At 42.4% G+C, this 22,434-nt stretch overlaps 1 protein-coding gene across 2 annotated transcripts; it reads right to left on the minus strand.

Moving 5' to 3' along the window:
- Positions 1-5,567: 5,567 nt before the first annotated feature.
- On the minus strand, positions 5,568-21,824 carry LOC140520062 (WAP four-disulfide core domain protein 12-like). Of its 2 annotated transcripts, none has more exons than XM_072633704.1 (3): positions 21,674-21,824; positions 20,332-20,490; positions 5,568-6,117 (listed from the first exon to the last, which is right to left on the minus strand). In XM_072633704.1, exons 1-3 carry the CDS (start codon positions 21,759-21,761, stop codon positions 6,113-6,115), a joined length of 252 nt encoding a protein of 83 aa, XP_072489805.1. In that variant the 5' UTR covers positions 21,762-21,824; the 3' UTR covers positions 5,568-6,112. The 2 variants fall into 2 exon arrangements, with proteins under 2 accessions (XP_072489805.1, XP_072489804.1); XM_072633703.1 differs by lacking the exon at positions 5,568-6,117 and adding an exon at positions 16,027-17,389.
- Between the last annotated feature and the right edge of the window lie 610 nt (positions 21,825-22,434).

Raw genomic sequence — 22,434 nt, forward strand, 5'->3', positions numbered from 1 at the left:
GTAATCCCACCCACTACCCAGATACTGAAAAGTTTCAAAAGTTACAAATATTTTCTTTCCATGTAGGAATGTAAACAGTTCAGCTTTAGTAAGTCCCTTATGACTTCTCTTTGCTGTTCACCTTTTCATGCTTCTCTTCATTCTTGTGTTTGAAAGTCAAATTTTCTTTTCAGCTCTGGTCTTTTCATCAAGAATGCTTGAAAGTCCCCAACTTCATTGAAAGACCATTTTTTTCCCCTGAAGTATTATACTCAGTTTTTCTGGGTAGGTGATTCTTGGTTTTAGTCCTAGTTCCTTTGACTTCTGGAATATCATATTCCACACCCTTTAATCCCTTAATGTAGAAGCTGCTATGTCTTGGGTTATCCTGATTGTATTTCCACAGTACTTGAATTGTTTCTTTCTAGCTGCTTGCAATATTTTCTCCTTGACCTGGGAACTCTGGAATTTGGCCACAATGTTCCTAGGAGTTTCTCTTTTTGGTTCTCTTTCAGGCAGTGATCGGTGGATTCCTTGAATACTTACTTTGCCCTCTGGTTCTAGAATCTCAGGGCAGTTTTCCTTGATAATTTCATGAAAGATGATGTCTAGGCTCTTTTTTTGATCAAGGCTTTCAGGTAGTCCCATAATTTTTAAATTGTCTCTCCTGGATCTATTTTCCAGGTCAGTTGTTTTTCCAATGAGAGATTTCACATTATCTTCCATTTCTTCATTCTTTTGATTTTGTTTTGTGATTTCCTGGTTTCTCATAAAGTCATTAGCCTCCATCTGTTCCATTCTAATTTTGAAAGAACTATTTTCTTCAGTGAGCTTTTGGACCTCCTTTTCCATTTGGTTAATTCTGCTTTTTAAAGCATTCTTCTCCTCATTGGCATTTTGAACCTCTTTTGCCAATTGAGTTAGCCTATTTTTCAAGGTGTTATTTTCTTCAGCATTTTTTTGGGTCTCCTTTAGCAAGGTGTTGACCTGCTTTTCATGCTTTTCTTTCATCTCTCTCATTTCTCTTCCCAGTTTTTCCTCCACCTCTCTTACTTGATTTTCAAAATCCTTTTTGAGCTCTTCCATGGCCTGAGCCCATGGTATATTTATTTTGGATGTGTGGGATACAGAAGCCTTGACTTCTGTGTCTTTCCCTGATGGTAAGCATTGTTTTTCCTCATCAGAAAGGAAGGGAGGAATTATCTGTTCACCAAGAAAGTAACCTTCTGTAGTCTTATTTTTTTTCCCTTTTCTGGGCATTTTCCCAGACAGTGACTTGACTTCTGAGTTTTCTTTCCACCCCGAGGTAGTGTTTTTCAAGACTAACATGAGATGGTTTTGAGTTAAGGCCAAAGAAAGCCTCTGTTTGCTTGCAGAACAATCTTAAGTCTCTTGCTTAATGGAATGGTTTGGGGAAAAGTTAGTTTTCCCCAAAGCAGAAAAGATGTGATACCTCACCTGGCCCTGCTCATTTACCCTCTTCAACAGAAACAATTTGTTGAGAAGACCCTCTTAGCACAGGAAAGGGTAGGAAAACAATTTAAACTTCTAAGCAGGTTGCAAGGTGCAGCTTTTTTCTACCCTAGAGTACAGGAGGCAGCTAACACCAATTATCCAGTTATCACTGTTGGTTAAAACTTTGAGCTTACTGAATACAATTAACATAGCCTTCCTATTTAGTGTTTCAAGTATATGTCATATTTTCTTAGTGGTTTGATGGAAAAATGAATAGTTTGATTTTTTTTTTTACTTAAAAAACACTTGAAGAAGACTTAGAACCTAGAATGTTGGAGCTAGATAGGACTGAGGGGTCACCTAGTGAACCCTTTCCTTTTACAGAAGAGGAAAATAAAGCCCAGAGAGCTAGGCAGGTAGGTAGGTGGTACTGTTGATAGAGCATTGGGTTTGGAGTCAGGAAAACCTCAGTTTGAATCTTGCCTCAAGTCCTAACTTGGAAATGATATCAACCTCAGCCTCAGCTTCTCCTACTGGATAACCTTTCCCCTCTGGTGCTTCATAAATCCTTCTTGACTGATTGAATTTAATCTTGGTGACATCATTGGACTGGCCACATTTTAGTTTCCTCTTCTGTGAAATGAAGAACGGGACTCAGTGATCTCAAAGGTCCCTCTGAATTCTGACCATGACTTTGTTCACCTGGGAAGCTTTTGCAGAGGACTCAGCTGCTTAGGACAGGGAGCAAGATAAGAAGAATGAGAACTAAGTGTTATGGCACTGGCCCTTCCACTGAATTCCCAAGCAAAGTGCTAGATTTGGGATCATTCTAGTCCATAGTGATAGGGATCATAATCCTCCCTTACATTCACATCCAGTTTTTAACTATTCACACAGCTTTCTCATTTCTTATCTAACAGAAATAATAATAATGGTAGCCAGCTCTTATATAGAACGTATGTGCTTGGCTCTAAGAGCTTTAAAAACATTTGATCCTTACAACAATCCTGGGAAGTAAGTGCTATTATTACCCCATTTTAAAGATGAGGAAAGTTAAATTAGAAGTTAAGTAACCTACTTAAGTTAGTCACACAGCTAGTAAGTGTCTGAGGCTGGATTTGAATTCATGTCTTCCTAACTCCAAGCCCTAGTACTCTATCCACTTAGCTGCCTCATTCTTTCCCAAGAGAAGGAGAAATGACTTATTCAAAATCCCAAAGCCAATAAGTAACAAAACTGGGCAGATCCTGATGGCAGATCCTTACAGCAGAGGGAAGTATTCTAACCTCTCCCATTGTGAAGATTCCCATAAGCTGTAGGAGAAGGTCTGGGAAATACCCATTCTGAGAATGCCAGGATCCATTGAAGAAGAGCCACTGTGGGTGACAGGTACAGGGAGACAGGGTATGTGATCTCCATGGATCACAGCACAAGTCTGAGACTGACTCCAGGCTGGCTCCAGGGAAGGGCCTTTTTTCCCCTGCTTCATTTGAGAGGCACTGTGCCATAATGGAACATAAAATGGAGCTGGAGTCAGAGATCCTAAGTTTAACTCTGACTTTTCTACTTAAGACTTGTGTGACTTCAGGCAGATTATTTCCTCTCCCTGGGCTTGTTTCATCATTTTTAAAATGGAGGGGCTTGGACTAGATATCAATAAAGTTTATTAAGAGCCGGTTACTACATGTCAGATACAGTGTTAATGACTGAGGGTACAACAAGAAGCAAAAGACAGTCTCTGCTTTTCAGGAGCTTGCAAGCTAATGCGAAACAAGCAAATAAGTATGCATAAGCAAGCTATGTACAGGATAAATGCCGTTCAGATGTTTCAGTTGCATCCAGTTTCTCATGTCCCCATTTGGACTTTTCTTGGCAGAGATGCTGAAGTGGTTTGCCATTTTCATCTCCGGCTCTTTTTACAGATAAGGAAACGGAGGCAAACTGGGTGAAGTGACTCGCTCAGGATCAAGTGTCTGAGGCTGGATTTGAACTCTGGGAAATGAATCTTCCTGACTCTAGGTCTGACAATCTATCCTCAGCACCTCCTAGCTGCCCATGGGGTAAATAGGATATAATTAACAGAAGGAAAGTAATAGAATTAAAAGACAGGAGGAAAGGCTTCTTGTAGAAAATGAGAATTTAGTTGGGACTTAAAGAAGGATGAGAAAGCAAGAAGATGGAGATGAGAAGGGAGAGTGTTCCAGACATAGGGAACAGCCAATAAAAATACCCAGAGTGAGGAGATGGAGAGTCTTTTTTTTTAATTTAATTTAATTTTTTTTTAATGTTCTACAATCACTACCATAAAATTAAGATTTTAACCCCCCCACGCCTACCCCCCACTGCCCTCCTCCCTCCCCAAGATGGCATACAATTCTGTATAGGTTCTACATATACTTTCCTATTGAATTTGTTTTCACTATAGTCATGCTATGTAGACGAACTAACATAAATGGAAGAAATCATATAACAAATCAAAACATAATACACACACACACACAAACACACACACATACAAACATGATCTGCTACATTCTGCAAATGAATTCCATAGTTTTTTCTCTGAGTGTGGAAGGCATTTTGCCTTAGAAAACCATTGGGTTTTTTTTTTTTAAGTACTTGCATTATTACAAAGTTCCAAGTCTACCAGAAAAAACTTTCGCACACTGTGGTCGTTGCTGTGCACAAAGTTCTCCTGGTTCTGCTCCTTTCACTCAGCATCAGATCATATAAGTCCTTCCAGGCCTCCTTGAAGTCTTCTTGATCATCATTTCTTATGGCGCAATAGCACTCCTTTACATTCATATACCATAATTCATTCAGCCATTCCCCAATTGATGGGCATCCCCTTGACTTTCAGTTTTTGGCAACTACATAGAGTGTTGCTATAAATATTTTTGTACATGTGGGACCCTTTCCCATTTTTGTGATTTCTTAGGGATACAGCCCTAGTAGCGATATTGCTGGGTCAAAGGGTATGCACATTTTTGTAGCACTTTGGGCATAGTTCCAAATTGCTCTCCAGAATGGCTGGATGAGCTCGCAGCTCCACCAGCAATGACTTAGTGTTCCAACTCTCCCCCATCCTCTCCAACATTTATCATCTTCCTGTTCTGTCATGTTAGCCAATCTGATGGGTGTGATGTGGTACCTCAGAGTTGTTTTGATTTGCACCTCTCTAATCAATAGTGATTTAGAGCATTTATTCATATGATTATAGATATCTTTAATTTCTTCCTCTGAAAATTGCCTGTTCATATCCTGTGACCATTTATCAATTGGGGAATGACTTGTATAGTTATACATTTGACTCTGTTCTCTATATATTATAGAAATGAGGCCTTTATCCCCAAGCTTAACTGTAAAAATTCTTTCCCAATTTACTACATCTCTCTGGATTTTGGTTACATTGGGTTTGGTTGTGCAAAAGCTTTTCAGTTTAATGTAATCAAAATTATCCATCTTGCATTTCATAATGCTTTCTATCTCTTCTTTAGTAAAAAATTCTTTCCTTCTCCATAAATCTGATAAATACACTATTCCTTGCTCCTCCCGTTTGTTCATGGTATCAATCCTTATACCTAAATCATGTACCCATACGGACTTTATTCTTGTGTACAGTGTCAGGCATGGGTCTATGCCTAGTTTCCTCCACACTGTTCTCCAGTTTTTCCAGCAATTTTTGTTGAACAGTGAGTTCTTATCCCAGAAGCTGGGGTGATGGAGAGTCTTTTTCAAGGAACAGCATGTTCATTGAGGTCAGTGTCACTGGATGGGAGGTTATATGGCAGAAAGTAAGATGTGAGAAGACTGGAAAGGTAGAAGGAGGCTAGGTTATGAAGGACTTTGAACACTAAACAGAGGATTTTGTATTCGATCCTGGAGACAATAGGGAGCCACTGAAGGTTATGGGGTGGGGATGGGAGTGTAACATGGTCAGATCGGATGATCTCTAATGTCCTCTCTAGTTCTAAATTTTAGGATCCCATCCATCATTCTGTGAAATGGGAGAGCTAGGTGGATGATGAGAATGATAGTGAGAGAGCCTCAGGCTTGGCAGAAGGCAGTCAAAGGTCAGAAGCCAGGGAAAACTTTGCCTGGTCCCCCATTCCATTAATCATCTATTCAGTCACTTGTTCATTCATTACATGAATATTTATTAAACATCTATTGTGTGTGAGACCTTGAAAGATGAGATTAAAGAAGTGAAGGATGCTGGGGAGAAGTACCCCCCTTTCTCTGTCCCCCATTGGCCCTCCCTGGGGACCCTCAGGGAGCTAAAGGAGCATTAGCAGGAAGCTCCTGCTTCCTAGAATAGGCCAGTCTCTGAATGAACACTCCCTTCCCACCTTCTTCAGACCCAAATCCATGACGTGCTGATGAGACCTTTGTTCATCCATATATCCTGTATTCTGTGTTGCACTAGGAGCTGTAGGAAGGGATTCACTGAACGCTCACTTAACTACCTGTCAAACCTTGTACTCAGCTGGACCACAAGGGTTTTAGAGAAGAAGACAGAACCATTCACCATCCAGAAGTTAGTGTTGAGGATAAATCTGACATATGGAAGGTGCTCCCAAAGATACTCCCAGACATGATTGCTAGTCTCAGAGAGAAAGTACGTTGTTCTCTTGGAATCCAGGGATGTGAGTCCAAATCTGCAGCACTGGGGCAGGAATCAGTCTAAAGAGAGAATCAGATCAGAACCTCAAAGTTCCAAACTACACCTGCCTCTCCCCACAGCAAGCTCAGCTCCTGTCTTCCTAGACGGACATTTCCCTTTCCCCTTCTGGCCCCAGCAGGCTCAGACCCAGAAGGCTTTGGGACATTGCCTCATATACCTTCCCTTCTTGTATGTCAGTCATTTAATAGACTTCATTCAGATGTAAACCAATATTGGTGACCTTCCAAATATCCAGTGGTGTATAGCTATTGTCAGCTTTTTCTTTGTGTATTACCATTTGCTTCAGAAGTATCTCTGTGAATTTTTAACCTATTTGTTATGTGACTGAAGACCATAGATCTGACCATATGGCCTCTTAGCATGATTATTCCTGACCTCTCTGGTTTTGTGGAGTTCTGATATCTTATTTCACAGTACTCCCTAAAATTGAGTCAGATGATCACGTGAACACTCCTATACTGGAAGGTAACACCTGGATTATAATCTTGCCTCTGGTTTTAGTTTATTTATAGTATGTATTAATTTTTGGTATTTATTTATAAACTCATTTACTAATTTAATATCTGACCTTGGGCATATGCTCCAGACTCCACCTTCTACTCAGTACTTTACCTACAGCCCTAGGGATCCAGTCTTCTGGTTAAGCATCCTTCACTGTTTCTAGCCTAACCCAGACCCTCATGCTCCTCTTCCCCAGACATCTTCACATGATGCTTCTGATTTCCAGCTCTACCATGAACTTGGCTTCACCTACTACTTTGGGGTTGTAGGCCTCTGGTTGCTGAACCTTTGCTATCTCTACACTTGGACCCTCCCACTCCTGTTCCCTTGCCATCTTTACCCCTTATCATACAAGATTCCCTCCTCTCTGTTTTCCATTTTTTTCTCTCTAGTGTTAGAGAATTTGCTACCTCTCAATAGCTATAACTATGAGGGATTTCCTCTTTATACCTACAACTTACCCCCATTGTTCCTAATTCTGCCTTCAAGGATCAAGTAGAATGAATTTAATCCTACATGACTTAATATAAAAGTTCATATCCTAACCTAATTAGAGGACCAAGGGGTAAATTACCTCTGAGCTCTATGGATAAGAGTACTATTCATTACCAAACAGGGCATAGAAAGGATCACAGAAGATAAAATGAGCAATTTTAATTACACAGATTTTAAAAGTTTTCACATAAATGAAACCAGTTGGCCTAAAATCAGAAAGGAAACAGTTAACCAGTAAATGCACACATGCATACATGCACACATGCATGCACAGATTCACAACAATTAAAAACACCAAAAACCACACCTTATATCAAGTTTCTCTGATAAGGGTCTCATTTCTAATATACGTAAAGAATGGAGCTCAATCAATGAGTCATTTTCTAATTTGTAAATAGCCAAAAGACATGGACAGGGAGTTTTTAGAGAAAAAACCTAAGCTATCAACAACCATATGAAACAATCTTGTAACTCCCTAGTAATTAGAGAAATTTAAATTAAAACCACTTTGAGATTCTATTCTACTCTCATCAGTTGGCAAAGTTGAACAAAATGGAAAATGACAAGTGTTGGAGAGGTTGTGGGAAAATATTAATGCACTGCTGTGGAGTTGTGAATTAGTCCAGTCATTCTGGAAAACAAGAGGGAACTATGCCCAGAAAGTTACTAAACTGTGAATAACTTTTGGCCTAGTGACACCCACTAATACGCCCGTATACCAGAAAGGAGTAAAAGTAATAGGGAAGGGACTCGTTGATAGAAAAATATATATAGTAGCCCTTTTTGCAGAGGCAAGGCCTAGAAATTAAAGACATGACCATGAATAAGTAAATTGTAGCATATGAACCTAATGGATTATTTCTGTGTCGCTAGAAATGGCAAAAGGGACAGCTTCTGAGAAACCTGGGAAGATTATATGAACTAATGAGAAGAGAAGGGAGAAGCACCAGGAGAACAACTTAGACAATTACAATAACATAATAAAATTTAACAATTTTTAAAGATTTGAGAACTCTGATCGTCACAACGACCAATTGTCTCCTGGTAGGTAATGAGCTTAAGAGGCAAAACGAGACATGAATCTTTGGACATGGCTAAAGTGGGAATTTGTTCTGTCTGACTATGCATATTTGTTACAAGGGGTTTGTTTTTCTTTTGGGGGGTGGGGTGGGGAGAGGAAGGTAGGAGAGAGGGGAAATTAGATTTTTCACATTTTAAAGTAATGAATCAAATCCTTTTTTTTCCACTATGGAACCCTAGTCTGAGTCAGGGCTCTGTATTCATAGGTACTTCAGACTGAATACTGTATCTTGGTTAGGTTTGACACACCCCTTCACAGACTTCTGAAAAGTAATTGCCCAAGGTCACACGATTGTATGGTAGTAGTAAAACTAAGACCAGAACCCAGTTTTTCTGATTTCTAAGTCAGTGTTCTTTCTGGGAGACATTAGAGTTTACTGAGTAGGGGGAAGAGATTGGTGGGAAAGTTGGAACTAGAACCCAGTTCTCCTGTTTCCCAAGGCCAGTGATCTCCAAAGTACAGGCCTTGGTGAGGGGCCTATGGCATTTCACTGAGGGAGAACTGGACTGACCCATAAGAATGTGTGATTAGCCCATTTGGAGGGTACATGACCAGGATGAGGACTAGAAGAGATGAGGGAGGGGAAGAGGGTAGAAGGTATAAGAAGTCTGGAAGACTGGAAAGAGGAGAGAGCAGGTTATGAAGGGTTTTGAATACCAAACAGAAGATTTCATTTTTGATCCTGGAGGTGATAGGAAGCCAGTGCAGTTTGCTGAATGGGGGAGATCACATTGACAGCTGAGTGGAGGGTGGGCTGAAGTGGAAAGAGACTTGAGGCAGACAGCCCCACCATCAGGTTACTGCCACAGCCTGGGCATGAGATGGTGAGGGCCTGCATCAGTGATGGCAGTATGAAAAAGAGAGGACACGTATACAAGAGATGTTACAAAAATAAAATCAACAGGCCTTGGAAACAGATTGAATGTGGGGGTGTGGGGGATGACCTAGTTGTGATTTCTATTTATAATGACCTAGTCTTTTATTGCTACCATGAACCCCTCCGTTTTTGTAAAAATAATCCACATACATCAGTCATTTGCTCAATCACTCTTTGTTGACATATTAGTGGTTGGTTCTTTGTCAGTATCATTTATCAAGGGCTTTTCTTTCCATTCTTGCAGGTTAGCCATTTCATAGGCTCTTTTCAGAGGTAAACCAATATTGGTAACATTCCAAATATTCAGTGGTATATAGATATTGTCAACTTTTTCTTTGTGTTATGCCGTTTGCTTCAGAAGTATCTTTGTGGATTTTTAACCTATTTATTACGTGATTTAAGAGCATCTACCTGTTTCCTTCCTCTATTATGATGAGTAAGTTTTCATCACTTGAGCTGATGGGACCTGTTTTCTCATTCTTGTTTTTAATGCTATCTCCATCAGCATTATCATTATCCTGTGTCTCAGTGGGTTTACTTTAAGAGAAGGGTTTCATCCTTTGCCTAGGCCAGGAGAGCTAAGGGCATTTTAGGTACATCAGTTTGTCACCGAGGGAGTCAATGATGAAGACATTTGTGCCAGAGAGGCCTCCACAGCTTGGGTTGGGAAATAAAAGCATGTGTGTTAGAGCATACAGCACCAAAGAAGTGGGAACACTCCCCTGGATCATTTTTTGCCAGATTCTGGCAGGAAAAGATTGGAAGTGCAGGGCTTTGAAGGAGGGAGCTGGAGATTATTTTCTCCTACTTCAAACTCATGCTAAGGCCCAGTCCAAGGCAGAGGCAGGGGCAGATTTATAGCAGTATAGTATCAGAGATGGAAGGCACCGGAGAAATTCCCTCCTCACTGAGAAGAGAAGGAAAGGGAGGCCCAGAGGAAATTATGAAAGATTCAGTGTATGTATATCTAAGATAATACATATACTACTCTTCTAATAATTATCTACATTATAAAACCAAAAAATAGAAATTTAAGAAGAGTGAACTAAAGATGAAATACTATTTGAACATAAATAGGGAGCCATTAGAGTTTATTGAGTGGGAAGAGGAGATTGGTAGAAGAGCTGAGACTGGAACCCAAATCTTCTGGTTCCCAAGACTAATGATCTCCAAAGCAGAGACTCATCCCTTGCTGGGCTGTGGTATTCCATTGAAGGAGGCCTGGACTTCCCCCTAGAGGTATGTGATTGGCCATTTGGAGGGTAGATTTTGTTCAGTCGAGTCAGACTCCTCATGATCCCATTTGGGATTTTCTTGACAAAGATACTGGAGTAGTTTGCTATTTCCTTTTCCAGCTCATTTCACAGAAACTGAGGCAAACAAGGCTAAGTGACTTGCCCAGTGTCATATAGCTTGTAAGTGTCTGAGGCCAAATTTGAACCCAGAAAGATAAAGCTTTTTGACTTCAAGCCTTGCACTCTATCTATTGAGCCACCTAGCTGACCTTGGAGGGTAGAAAGGTCAAATCCAAGAGTACCTACATTAGCCAACCAAAAACTAATTACAGCACTTGTTGCCAACACAATCCCATCTATCCTTATCCCCCAATACTCTTTCCCCTCCCCCTGCTGTTCAAGCTCCGCTTCTCCCCCCTTCTGATCCTGTCACTGGCCCCTCAGGTAGTTATCAACTAAAATGGCTCCTACTCATAGCAGCTGTACACCCTTCAATGGGAGCATTCCACCCCATCGCATGCCCCGAAGGCCATCTCGTGGCTACAGCAGGTACTCCTGAGAGGGGAGGCTCTGTGAGCTGGGGCAGTGACTAGTGAGTAAGAGCCCTGTCTCTCTCACCTTTCTTTTATTTTGAGGGATACAGAGGGAATCACACAAGATGAGAGAGCTTGGATGGACTGTCCTCTGCATGGCAGACATCATTACATTATTGGTCCTCTGAAATCCACCCATCTTCCAAACTTCCCTATCCTTGTAGAGGGCATACTATCCTTGCAAGCATCCAGTTGTTCATCACTTTGGTGACATCTTTAATTCCTCTCTGTCCATCTCACACATCTAATATGTTGCCAGTCTTGCCAGACCTCCTCATCTCTCACATCTGTCACCTTCTCTCCACTCTAATGCTGGGAAATAAGGAGATCATAAATTGTTAAGGCTAGAAGAAGTCTTAGAACATAGAGTGTCAGAGCTTGAAAGAACTTAGGAATTATAAAATTCAGTCCTGTTATTTTACGAAGGTGAAAACTAAGACCCAGGGAGCTAGGACTTGAAAGATGAGGAGTCAGAGAAGACTGGGGAGGACATTCAATGTGTGGGAGCAGTGTGAATAAAGGCAAGATGAAAGTCCCAACAGGGACAGTGAGGAGACCAGGCTGGTGTGTGTTGGGGGACTGTTAAAGGTCAGAGTGAAGAGACAAAAAGAGTCAGATTGAAGCAGGTTTTTTATGGCCAGAGAGAAATTTGAATTTGGCTCTATGGAAAAGAGGTGGACCATCAGGTTAGAGAAGAGAACTGGAAACCATGTTATACAAGGATTAATTGAAGGTCCTGGGAATGTTTAGCCTAGAGAGGAGAAGATTTGAGTGTTTTAAATATATAAAACTCTGTTAGATGAAAGATGCTATTATTTTGCTTAATCCCAAAGGGCAAAAATAAGGGCCAAAGTGGGGAGATAGGTTAACAGGGGGCAGATTTCAACTCAATATAAAAAGGCATTCTGGATTGTATGTTGTCACCATACAAAGATGAATCAGGTTCATATCCTACATCTGACATTAATTTGCTCTGTGACCACAGGCAAACCACCTAAACTCTCTGAGCCTCAGTTTTCTGACCTATCAAATGGGGATAATAACATCTATAATATCCACCTCCTAGGGTGGTGAGACTCAAATAAGGTAGGGTAAGTCAAGTGATCTACAAACTTTAAGGCATTATATAAACATCATCTATTATCATTTTTGTTATTTCTTACTATTAGAACTATCCAAAAATAGAGTGGACCTATCTTGGAAAAAAATTAGTTCCCCATCACTAAAAGTATTCAAATGGAAGCTGCCTATCAGGGGTGATGCAGAGGGGAAAGTTGAATTAGTGATCCCTGGGGTTTCTTTTAGATCAGGGGCTAAGGAGTCATTATATATAAGTCTTGTCTCTATGCACTACATATATGTGTGCCGTATTCCCTTTCTTTGTTTTACTATACCATTATAATATTGATAATCAGAGTAATAAGCAGAAGAAGGAGAGAGTCCAGATGTAAACTTGGGCAATTTGGCCACAACATATCCTGTCCAACTCAGGTCACTGAGTATGACCATTTATAGTTGAAGAAACCAAGGCCCAGTGACATGTCCAAGGTTATTACAGGCCATAAGCACAGAGGTAAGCTTTGAAACTTGGTCCTGACCCCAAATCCAAATCCCATACATAGGTTCTTTAGTAGAGAAGTGACAAGAGTCCCCTAGTGTCCTTTTCCTCCCACCACTGGAAGCCAGAAGCTTGACTTAACTGAGACCATATCCAGTATTCAGTGAAGTGGGAGGTCACCAAGAATCTGTCATCCTAGCACTAACCTGACCTTAGTTCAAACATTCCCCACCTCCCTCCTGCTAAGCTCCTGATCATCCGGCTTCTCATCTTGCCTCTAGTGTGGCCCATAGTACCTGAAACAGCACTTTCCCCTCCTTGGCTTTGACTTATCTGAACTAGGTGGAGAGCCCCAGACTTGTTGCCTAATATGGCCTCATCAACATGGCCAGCATGGTAATGGTCAGGCACTAAGTGCAGAGAGGGGCAGTCCTGTGTAAAAGGGGCCAGGAGATTTCCTTCAGAGCCTTCCACTGCTTGTGTTCTTGTCCTGATTCTGTCACTGACTTTCTATGTGACCTCAATCAAGTCATGTCCCCTCTCTGAACTTCAGTGTCCTCCTCTATAGGATTCTAAGGTCCCCTTCTGCCTTGACATTTCATGACCATGACTGTGTTCAAATAAGAGCCTTATGTAGAGGGCCTATCCTCAGACCCTCAGGACAGAGAGCTAAGCATGAAGAAACAGGGCTAAGTGTCAAGGGTCAGAAATCTCATCCTACCTCCAAATTCCTGGAGTCAAGGAGTCAGCTAGTATTTCTTAAGTACCTACTAAGTGCCAGGCATTGTGATAAGTGCTAGAGATACAAAAAAAGGTGAAAAGCCTGGCCCTGAGGAATTCACAGTCTAGTGAAGGAATCCTGGACATTCAAATAGAAAGGACTTTAGAACATAGAATGTCAGGGCTGACAGAAGTACAAAGGGCTTCAGAACCTTTGGCCATATTTCTTCCTCACATTCAGTTTCAGTTTTCGTCTTCTCCTAGAGCATCCCCATTCATTATTTCACTCTATGCTACCCACAACACTGTGAGGGGAGGACAAGGGAGGGTATCATTACCTTCTTTTTAAGGCAATTAACTTCAGATCATACAACTATTAAGTGTCTAAGGCAGAATTTGAACTCAGGTTCTCCTGACTCTAGGGCCAATACCCTATACACAAAACCACTTAACTGCCCCCTTATTAATACCTTTGGAGAGAGGAGACAAATGAGGTTGAGAGAATGGAAGAGATTCACCCCAGACCACCAAGCCCTGGAAAGTTCTTGATATCAGAAGGAAGGTTCTACCCTTCCTTTGTGAAGAACTTCCCCCTCCCCCACTTCTGTGCTTTGTGCAATGGGGAGCACGCCCAGCTAACTCCTGTTCTCCAGGCTCCAGGGTCAGCCCAGAAGAGCATAACCAGAACAAAGAGCTAGGGCCAGAGATACAATGGACAATGCCTCTGTCTACGGATCACAGCATTTCTTGATTAACTCCTGACTCACTCAGGTGTTACTTTTCTTTTCTTTTCTTATCTTTTCTTTTTTTCTTTTGATGTAACGTAATTCAGTGGGAAAGTGTCAGATCTGAAGTTAGATAACCTAGTCTTGACTGGGGGGAATTAGTTTCCTTTTCTAGCCTTTGGTTTTCATCATCTTTAAAATGAGAGGGCTGAAGCTAGATGATCTGTGGAGTTCTTTCTAGATGTGTCGGTAATCTGTGACCTCACTATCATCCTGGTGCAGCTCTGCCTCAGTTAAACCCAATTCACTTGCAAGTTAAAACGTCACATGAATGATGTCATCAGTACTCTTCAAGAATGAAGGACCCGCAACAACAGAAACTGCAACAGCAGCAACCACAATGAAATGGCGGTGTCTGGGAAGGAGAAACTGAATGCTTACTTAAGTGTTAGTGAGTCAGTCTCAGCCCTGGGGTGCTGGCAGTTGTGAGGTAAATGGGAGCGGGGCATTCAGAACTTTGTGACCAGGGGGAGCTTAGGCTGGTCCTCATTTGCCATTCCTCCTTGTTTCCTACTAGGCTCTCTAGTTCCTGCCCTGGGAACCTGGGATCTTTAAGGGTGAGATTTCTAGCCCCAACCAACCCTGAAGATGCCATGACTCTTCCTTCTCCCTTCTTTCCTTTTTTGTTTTTTACTAGGGTTGTATTGATGTGTCTTGTTTTTAGATTACAAACATTTGTAAGTCACTGCCACTTTCTGAAAGGTCTCTTGTAACACAGTCAGACAATTCTGTAAAATTAATAGTAATAGTTATTTCTACTAAACAAAAAAAGTGTCCTCAACGTTCCACATCCATACTATCCCCCTTTCCCCCATCTCTGCTTGAAAAATCATCAGATCAACACACCCCATTTCTGGCAAAGACATGGCAATCAATTGTCATAAATCTGCAATCATCGTTCCAGTGACTTTCCAATCTAAAACACCCCTCCCAGGCAAGCACTCATCCTTAAGGGTTTTATTTCCCTATAGGCTAAGAGCTTTCTTTTCATATCTACGTCCCCAGCACCTAGCACAGTGACTGGAACATAACAGATTATTTTGACTTAATTCATTCACTCACTTACTTATTCAATCACTTATTCATGTGTTCAGTAACTCCTTCTTAAATACCTACTCTGTGGAAGCCTGAAGGATGATATGAAATAAGTGAAAGATGTCTGGGAGGGGACTAAAGATGCTGCTGAGGGCTGAGCCCCTGAACACTCTGCTCCAACCCAGCTTCCCAGGAATGGGGCTGCTGCCATTCATGGTGGAGCACTTCCTTCCCACCCACTTGAGAGTAGAATGTGTGAACGTCAGAAACCAGGGGTTCATTCCTATATCTGGTTACAGTAGGACCACTCATGACAGTAATTCAAATGAAGGATTTCTCTGTGAGTTCTAGAACTATGGATCCTATCTCTGTCAGTTCCTACATTTGGTTTCAAAGACCTAAAATACTTATTAGTTATATGATTCTGGGCAAATAACTTAACCTCCGTCTGCTTCACTTTCCTCATCTCTAAAATAAGCATAACAAGAACACTTACTTCCCAGGGTTGTTGTGAAAATCAAATGAGATAATACAGTTACCTCTTCCACATCACAACTTTCTTATCACAGTTTCCATATATCTTAGGTCAGCACAAGAAATTAAGTGGGAATTTTGGGGGAGTTTTGTGAAAATGAAAGATGACACAGAGCCCATGACCCTTATTTAACGTATTAAGCCTATTTAACCCCAATTTTAAAATAAAGTACTGTAAACACCCCTTAAAAGAAAAAGAAAAAATGCAGATGTCTCCTCCAGTACAAAGGGAGGGCCAAAAAATTTCATGTGGATTTTCCTGATCAAGGGGGCACTGTTCCCCTAACCCCCTCGATATGGAAGGGATAACTGTAATTGTAAAGCACTTACTTAGCAGAGTGCCTGGCACATAGTAAGTGCTATATAAATGTTAGTCATTATTATTATAGCACTTTTAAAACCTTCGAGCAATATATAAATTCTAGCTGTCATCATTACCCTCATTTCGGGATCTGCATTAGGGGAGGGAGAAAGAGAAAGTCCATCCATGAGACTACTGTTTCCAAATGAGATTTATTCAAGGATATGTTTCAGAGATAGGAGAGTGAGGTGGTAGAATAATAGGCCCTATGACAACTTCCCAGCTTTCTCTTGCTGTACAAGAGAACTCCCCCATCTGATGAGTGTTGGAGTGTTCTTCACTTTCAGTGGTTCTGTGATGGCATTTGGTGGGGACCAAGGCTCCTGGATCAAGATTTGTGTTCCCATTACAGTTGCTTCCAGAACTAAGATGTGGGACAATTTAACTCAAATTGGTTAAAGGGCATGCCAGTCATAGGATAGGAAGATTCTCCCATTTACTTAAGGTAAAGTAAAAAAGGGGATACAGAAGATCTTGGCTATGACCCCAGGTGGACCCTCATCCATGAAGTTATAACTGAGGAGATTTCCTTGGCTAGTGTTAGGGGTTAAAGCAAAAGAAAGCAAGAAGAAATGAAAACTGCACATATATGCATATGTATCTATGAATATATATACATTATATATGAATATATATCCATGTATCTATATACATAATACATATGTGTGCATGTATGGGTATATGTATATGGGTATGTATTTTACATGTGCATTATATTAACCAATTAATATGGGTATGAGTCTTTTCAGAGAATTCTGCCTCTAAATTGCCTAACCCTGGTCTTGGGTTGTTTCTCCAATGAGGAGTGAAGGCCCTGGTTTGGAGGTACTTCTAGCTTTCCCCTGAGAATTACACATGTGGATGCTAACTCAGATTCTATGAGAGATGGGGCATTAAACTCTCAAGATACCAAGGTCCTAACACGGAGAAAAAGGCCTCCATTATGAATATTAATTATTTGCTATCATATATATGCATGAATGTGGGGGTGCATGCATGTCTCCTCTAGCAGGCAATATTCATTCATATTCACCAGAGGAAGGATGACAGTCACAGGTAGAAAATCCTAGTAAGCAAATATATTTTCATGCCTGTCATAAGCCAAAGTATAGAAACCACAAACCAAGCACCATGAAATGAATCTTAGTGGTCCCAGCTGAGTGACCCAGATAACACCAGTCCAATTGATAGCAGTGGCTCACCCCCACCCCTACCCCATAGGGCCAGTGTTTCATCTTTCACTAAAACTTGGGGTGAGGGTTATCCTAGCATCGATTTACTGAATACATACTATATGCTAAGCTCTGTACTCAGGCTGAAAGGAATAGAAAGAAGAACAGAGGAACTTTCAATCTCCAGAAGTTATTGATGACAGGCCCTGGATATGAGAGAAGCTCCCTCACTTCCTGGAGAGAGTCCTAAAGGCAAAGAATGTGGTCTTCATGTAATCCAGGTCTACAGGGTCCAACAACATCAGCTCAAGGGCAGAAATCAGTCTAAGGAGAGAAAACCAGAGGAAGGCTTTGAAGTTCTAAGCTATTCCTCCTCTCTCCCACCCCCAGTCCAATCCTGGCTGACTCTAGTCTGTCTATCCAGGAATAAAGAAAATGGAGGGACAGGACATCCTGAGATCATGAAATCCACCTTAAATGTACAAGAAAGAGGTATCAAACTACATCTAGTCCTGGGTAAAGAGAAATTAGTTATAGAAGAAGTGAGGTTTTTTTTACAGGGACCTAGGACCAGCAGATCCTGCAAATAGCTTTAGAGTATGCAAAACTGAATACACCACTCCTTTCCTTCTTTCAACCAATGCTGCTGCACACTTAATTGTCAATCAGTGGTGACCATTTAATTGATCAGAATAGTGGCTGACTGACTGTTGTTTGTTCACTTCAGTTGTGACCCCTTTGGGGTTTTCTTGGCAGAGGTACTGGAGTGGTTTGCCATTTCCTTCTCCAGCTCATTTTACAGAGGAGGAAACTGAGGCAGACTTGGTTAAGTGATTTGCCCAGAGTCATACAGCTACTAAGTGTCTGAGGTCAGATTTGAACTCAGGAAGATGAGTCTTCCTGACTCCAGGCCTGGCACTCTATCCACTGTGCTACCTAACTTCCCACTTCACAGTTTAGCCAGTCAACATAGCTTCATCCTATGTTGACTGGCTAAATGTCAATAGGCAGCCAGGTGGTGCAGTGGATAGAGGGCTAGGCTTGGAATCAGAAAGATCTGAGTTCAAATCCAGCCTCTGACACTTGCTGACTGTGTGACCCTGAGCAAGTCACTTAGCCTCACTTTCCTCAACTGTAAAATGGGGATAATTGTGGTATCCATCTCACAGAGTTGTTGTGAGGATCAGACAAAATGATATTTGTGCATCAGCACTTAGCATAGTACCTGGCATATAGTGGGTATTTAATGAATGCTGAAATGCTTATTTCTTTCCTTCCTAGATCAGAGGAGGAAGGTCCAAGTACTGGGAAGATAAACCAGTGCTCAGGAAACACTGGGCACTGGGGAATTCTCAGAAGGCTACTTAGTTTGTCATGAGTTTCAAAGGATTTAGCACTAGAAGGAATTTTCAAAACAATCTAGTCCAACCCCCTCCTTTTTAAGGGGGGAAAATGAGGCCAGTAGTAAGGTCATTCAGGTAGCAAGTGCCAGAACTAGAATTTGAACCCAGATCTTCTGGCTGCAGATCCCATGCTAAATTCACGAGCTAACATCACTTCCATTTAGCACCTTGAAATGAACTGTGGGAAGGATGTCCCTAAATGGAGCACTGGTCCAACAGTGGCTCAGGGATCGTGGCTTTGCTTGGGATGAGGACCGAGGCATCCACCTACTCATGTAGGATGCAGAGAGAAAGCTCCTTGGTCAGAGAATGAGGGGGAAGGAGATCTGGGTCAAGGTTCCTGCATAGGTGTGAAGGCCAAGGGGAGTGGACAATGGGAATGACTGGATACTGTTAGTTTGGGGGTGGGGGAGGCTGATCTCACAGAGATTCCATATCTTCTGAGGACATGTAGATATCCTCCTGCATCCCCACCTCAAGGAGGCCTGCCATTTCCTCCACCCCTTATAATGACTGTTACTCTGGCCCTGGAGTTTGGGATATTTCCCTGGTTTTGATTAAAATGGAGAGGGAGGAAACTTCCCCAGAGGGCATTTCTGCCTGGGGCCAGGAATCCTGCCTCAGCTCCCAATCCCCATTGGAATCCCTGTTCCCTCTTTCTACTCTAAACAGGCTTAGGCCTAGGCCCAAAGGCCTCTAGAACTGTGACTCATCTCCTTCCCTCCTTGACCTCCCCAATCTCATTTCTAATACCTCTGGCCTCTCTTCTTTCCCTCTTTGAGGCTGCTCTGTCCTCTCCCATGGTCTCCCTCTGTTCCCTTTTCCTCCTTGCCCAAGTTTCCTCATTTCAGGCTTTGATTCCCTCAGGGCTCACACATTAAAAGCTGCAGTGATAAAATCACAATATTTCTGAACACTGCTCAGCCCTGTGGCACTCACTGGTTTCAGCGTGAAGAGAGCAGAAGGAATCTAGGGCAAGGTAGGCAACTCCCAGCTTTCTTGGATCCTGGAGAAAATGTGACGATGGGAACTAGCCTTGTACTTGCATCCATGCCCATGGCCAGGGCACCTACCTAGAAGTCTAGGCCCTGGCTGAGTGATTTGGGATTCCAGCTCTGGGGTTAGGATAAAGGAAGAAGAGGAAAGAAGGGGGCTGATCTTGGGCAGCCTCCATATCTATCACTGCAGCTGTACAGACCTTCCCACACATGCCTTCACAGCACTTCATGGGGCTTGGACAGTTCCCATCTTTTTCACACTGATTTGGGGTCAGACATAAGTCCACCTTAGATGGACACTGCTCTGCTTTTGCTGGAGCAAACAAAGGTAAGACCAGGACAAGTGAGTCTCTAGGACATATCTCTTTCAGTCCAGGTGCCACCTGAGGTACCCAGCTCACTTTCTACTAGGTGGGCCAATCATAGGGCATCCCTATCTGTTCCCAGAGTAATCTGACACAATCCAGATTTGGAGCTCCCACCTCCTGCCCTGCTGGGCAGGCTGACCCAGCAGCATCTTTCTCCAGCACTAGGAGGTAGGAGCTAACATTTGGAATCTCATCACAATTCACATCTTAAGCCCTTCAGTTCCTGCCTTCCTGGGGAGATGTCTCCCTTTCCACTCCTGCCTCCTGTTCCCAGCAGTCTCAGACCTAGAAGCTTCTAGGACCGTGGCTCATTGCCTTGGGGGCTGATCTGTCTTCACTATGGCCTCCACCCCACAAGGCTGTCCATTTCCTCCTTGGACACTACTGTGACTGGTGGGACTCCAGAGAAGCCCTAGCTGCAGCCACCCCTTCCTGGGAGAGGCCTCCACAACCTGAGGTGCTTCTAGTCCCCTCCCCCAGTCCCTGGACTTCCTTACCCGTGTCGTCAGTCTGCTGGGGTTGCACACACTTGAAGCCACAGAAATAAAAACAACATTTCTTCTCGTTGAGGCAGTCTTGATCTGACAGGCACTGTCTGGGGTCTTCCCGAAAGCAACGGTAGGGATCATAGGGGCAGCTCCCTGCTTTCTCGGTTCCTGGAGAAGAGCAAAGATGTAAGGACAGGGAGGAGGCCTGAGCTCCCCCCTCATGCTTGTGGCCAGGGATCCTGAACTTTCACCCTTGGGCTTGTTTCCAGAAATCCAGACTTATCTATTTATTAACTCTATTCATTAACGATGGACAAGTCATTTCCCAGCTCTGGATTTGTTTCCTCTTCCATGACATGATGGGGCTGGACTAGAGCATCTCTGCAATCTCTCCCATTTCCAAATTCCATAATTCTAAGGGTGGAAAGAAAGGTCTTGGAAGTGAGGTGTGAGGTTGGGGAATAAAGGAAACCTTGATAATTAACTCTAAGGAGAAAAGATCACAAAATCAAACTTTTAGAGCTTCAAAAAACCTCAGAGATAATTTTCCACATGAAGATCCTGAGGCCCAAAGATGATAAGCTAGATTACTCAAATCACTAGTGTCAGAGTTGGGATTTGCACTCGGATCCTCTGACTCCAAAGCCAGCCCTCTCTTTAATAGCACAGGAGGGGAAACGTAAGCCCTTCAGGGCTTGGCAGTCAGAGGGAAAGACAAAGGCAGTCACTTTCAACTTAATAAATAGCTTTGCCCACACTAATACTGTGAGATGCAGAGTGAAAGCACATCATCCCATTTTATAGAAGAGGAAACCAAGACTCAGGAACGACAAGAGCCTTACTGAAGTATGGAATCGATCCAGGCTTCCTGACTCAAAGAACAAATAACCTTGCATTGTGTTATGCTGCCTCCCAGAGAAACAAGACAGAAAGACACAATGACAAAAGAGCCAGGGACAGAGAAAGTGTCAGAGAATGAGAATAATAGACAGTGATGGTGACGAGTATAGAATGATGAAGAGAATGCACAGGAGAGGAAGAGCAAGAGAAAGAAATAGAGAGAGAGGAAGGAAGGAAAGAAGAAAGGAGAGAAAGAAGGAAGAAAAGGAGGAAGGAAAGAAAGAAGGAAGGAGGGAGGGAAGGAGGAAAGAAGAAAGGAAGGAAGAAAGGATAGAAGAGAAAGGATGAGACAAATGAAGGCTGAAAGTAAGACTGAGAAAAAGGTTGAGAGACAGAGATAGACAAAAGCATGAGCATGACCCTTAAACCCTGCACAATAAAAGGCTTATCAAACGGTTTGAATGGATTCTCCTGATCTGTTCTCCATCTTGATGATTTCCCCTGATCTCACCATTTCCATCAGGCTTAAGGGTCCCAGACGATGCCAGAGACACAAAGGCAAGGGACACCACAAGGAGTAAGAGGTTACTGGACTTCATGGTGAGCTCAGGCAGAGAACACTGGGCCAGATGGGGCAGAGAGCTGGCATTTATATCTTTCCAAACAGGTAAAGTCCCAGTAAAGAGTTTTTCTAGTGGAGTTGCACAAGCAGGAAGTTTGAATTTCAGTTGAACAATCTCAGATTACCAAAGTTCCGAGAATCATTTCCCTGTCTCTGAGGCCCCAGGCATCAGGCCTCATGTTTTGAAGGATGAGAGGGAAAGGGAGAAACAAGATGGTACATTGTCTGTTCATCACAATAATCCCAACACTGACTCATATGCCTAACTTGCTTTGCTGTTATAAAAGTTTTTACTAGATTTGAGAAAATAGCCCAGGGGACAAATTGTGAAACCTTGGGCAGGTGACATCCTCTCCCTAGGCCTCCCCAGAGTTTTCTTGCCTATAAAAATAAGTGAGAGTGTGTGTGGGGTTGGAGGAGGGGAGGAGGAGACAGTGACCTAAATAACTTCCAAGAGCCCCTCCATGTTAAATGTGAGAACTCTTCCAAAGTGAGAGCTCACCAGTGGGCTGCTAGCTGGATGACCACTTGTTGGGACTACAGCAGAGAATTTTTCTTCTTAGGTTATTGATTGGACTCAATGGCAGTAGAGGGAAATCCTTTTGGGGAGGGTAAACCCCTGTATACTCTCCTACCTCTTGGGAACTGTC

The sequence above is a fragment of the Notamacropus eugenii genome, chromosome 1 (assembly GCF_028372415.1).
Source record: "Notamacropus eugenii isolate mMacEug1 chromosome 1, mMacEug1.pri_v2, whole genome shotgun sequence".
NCBI classification, from domain to species: Eukaryota; Metazoa; Chordata; class Mammalia; order Diprotodontia; family Macropodidae; genus Notamacropus; species Notamacropus eugenii.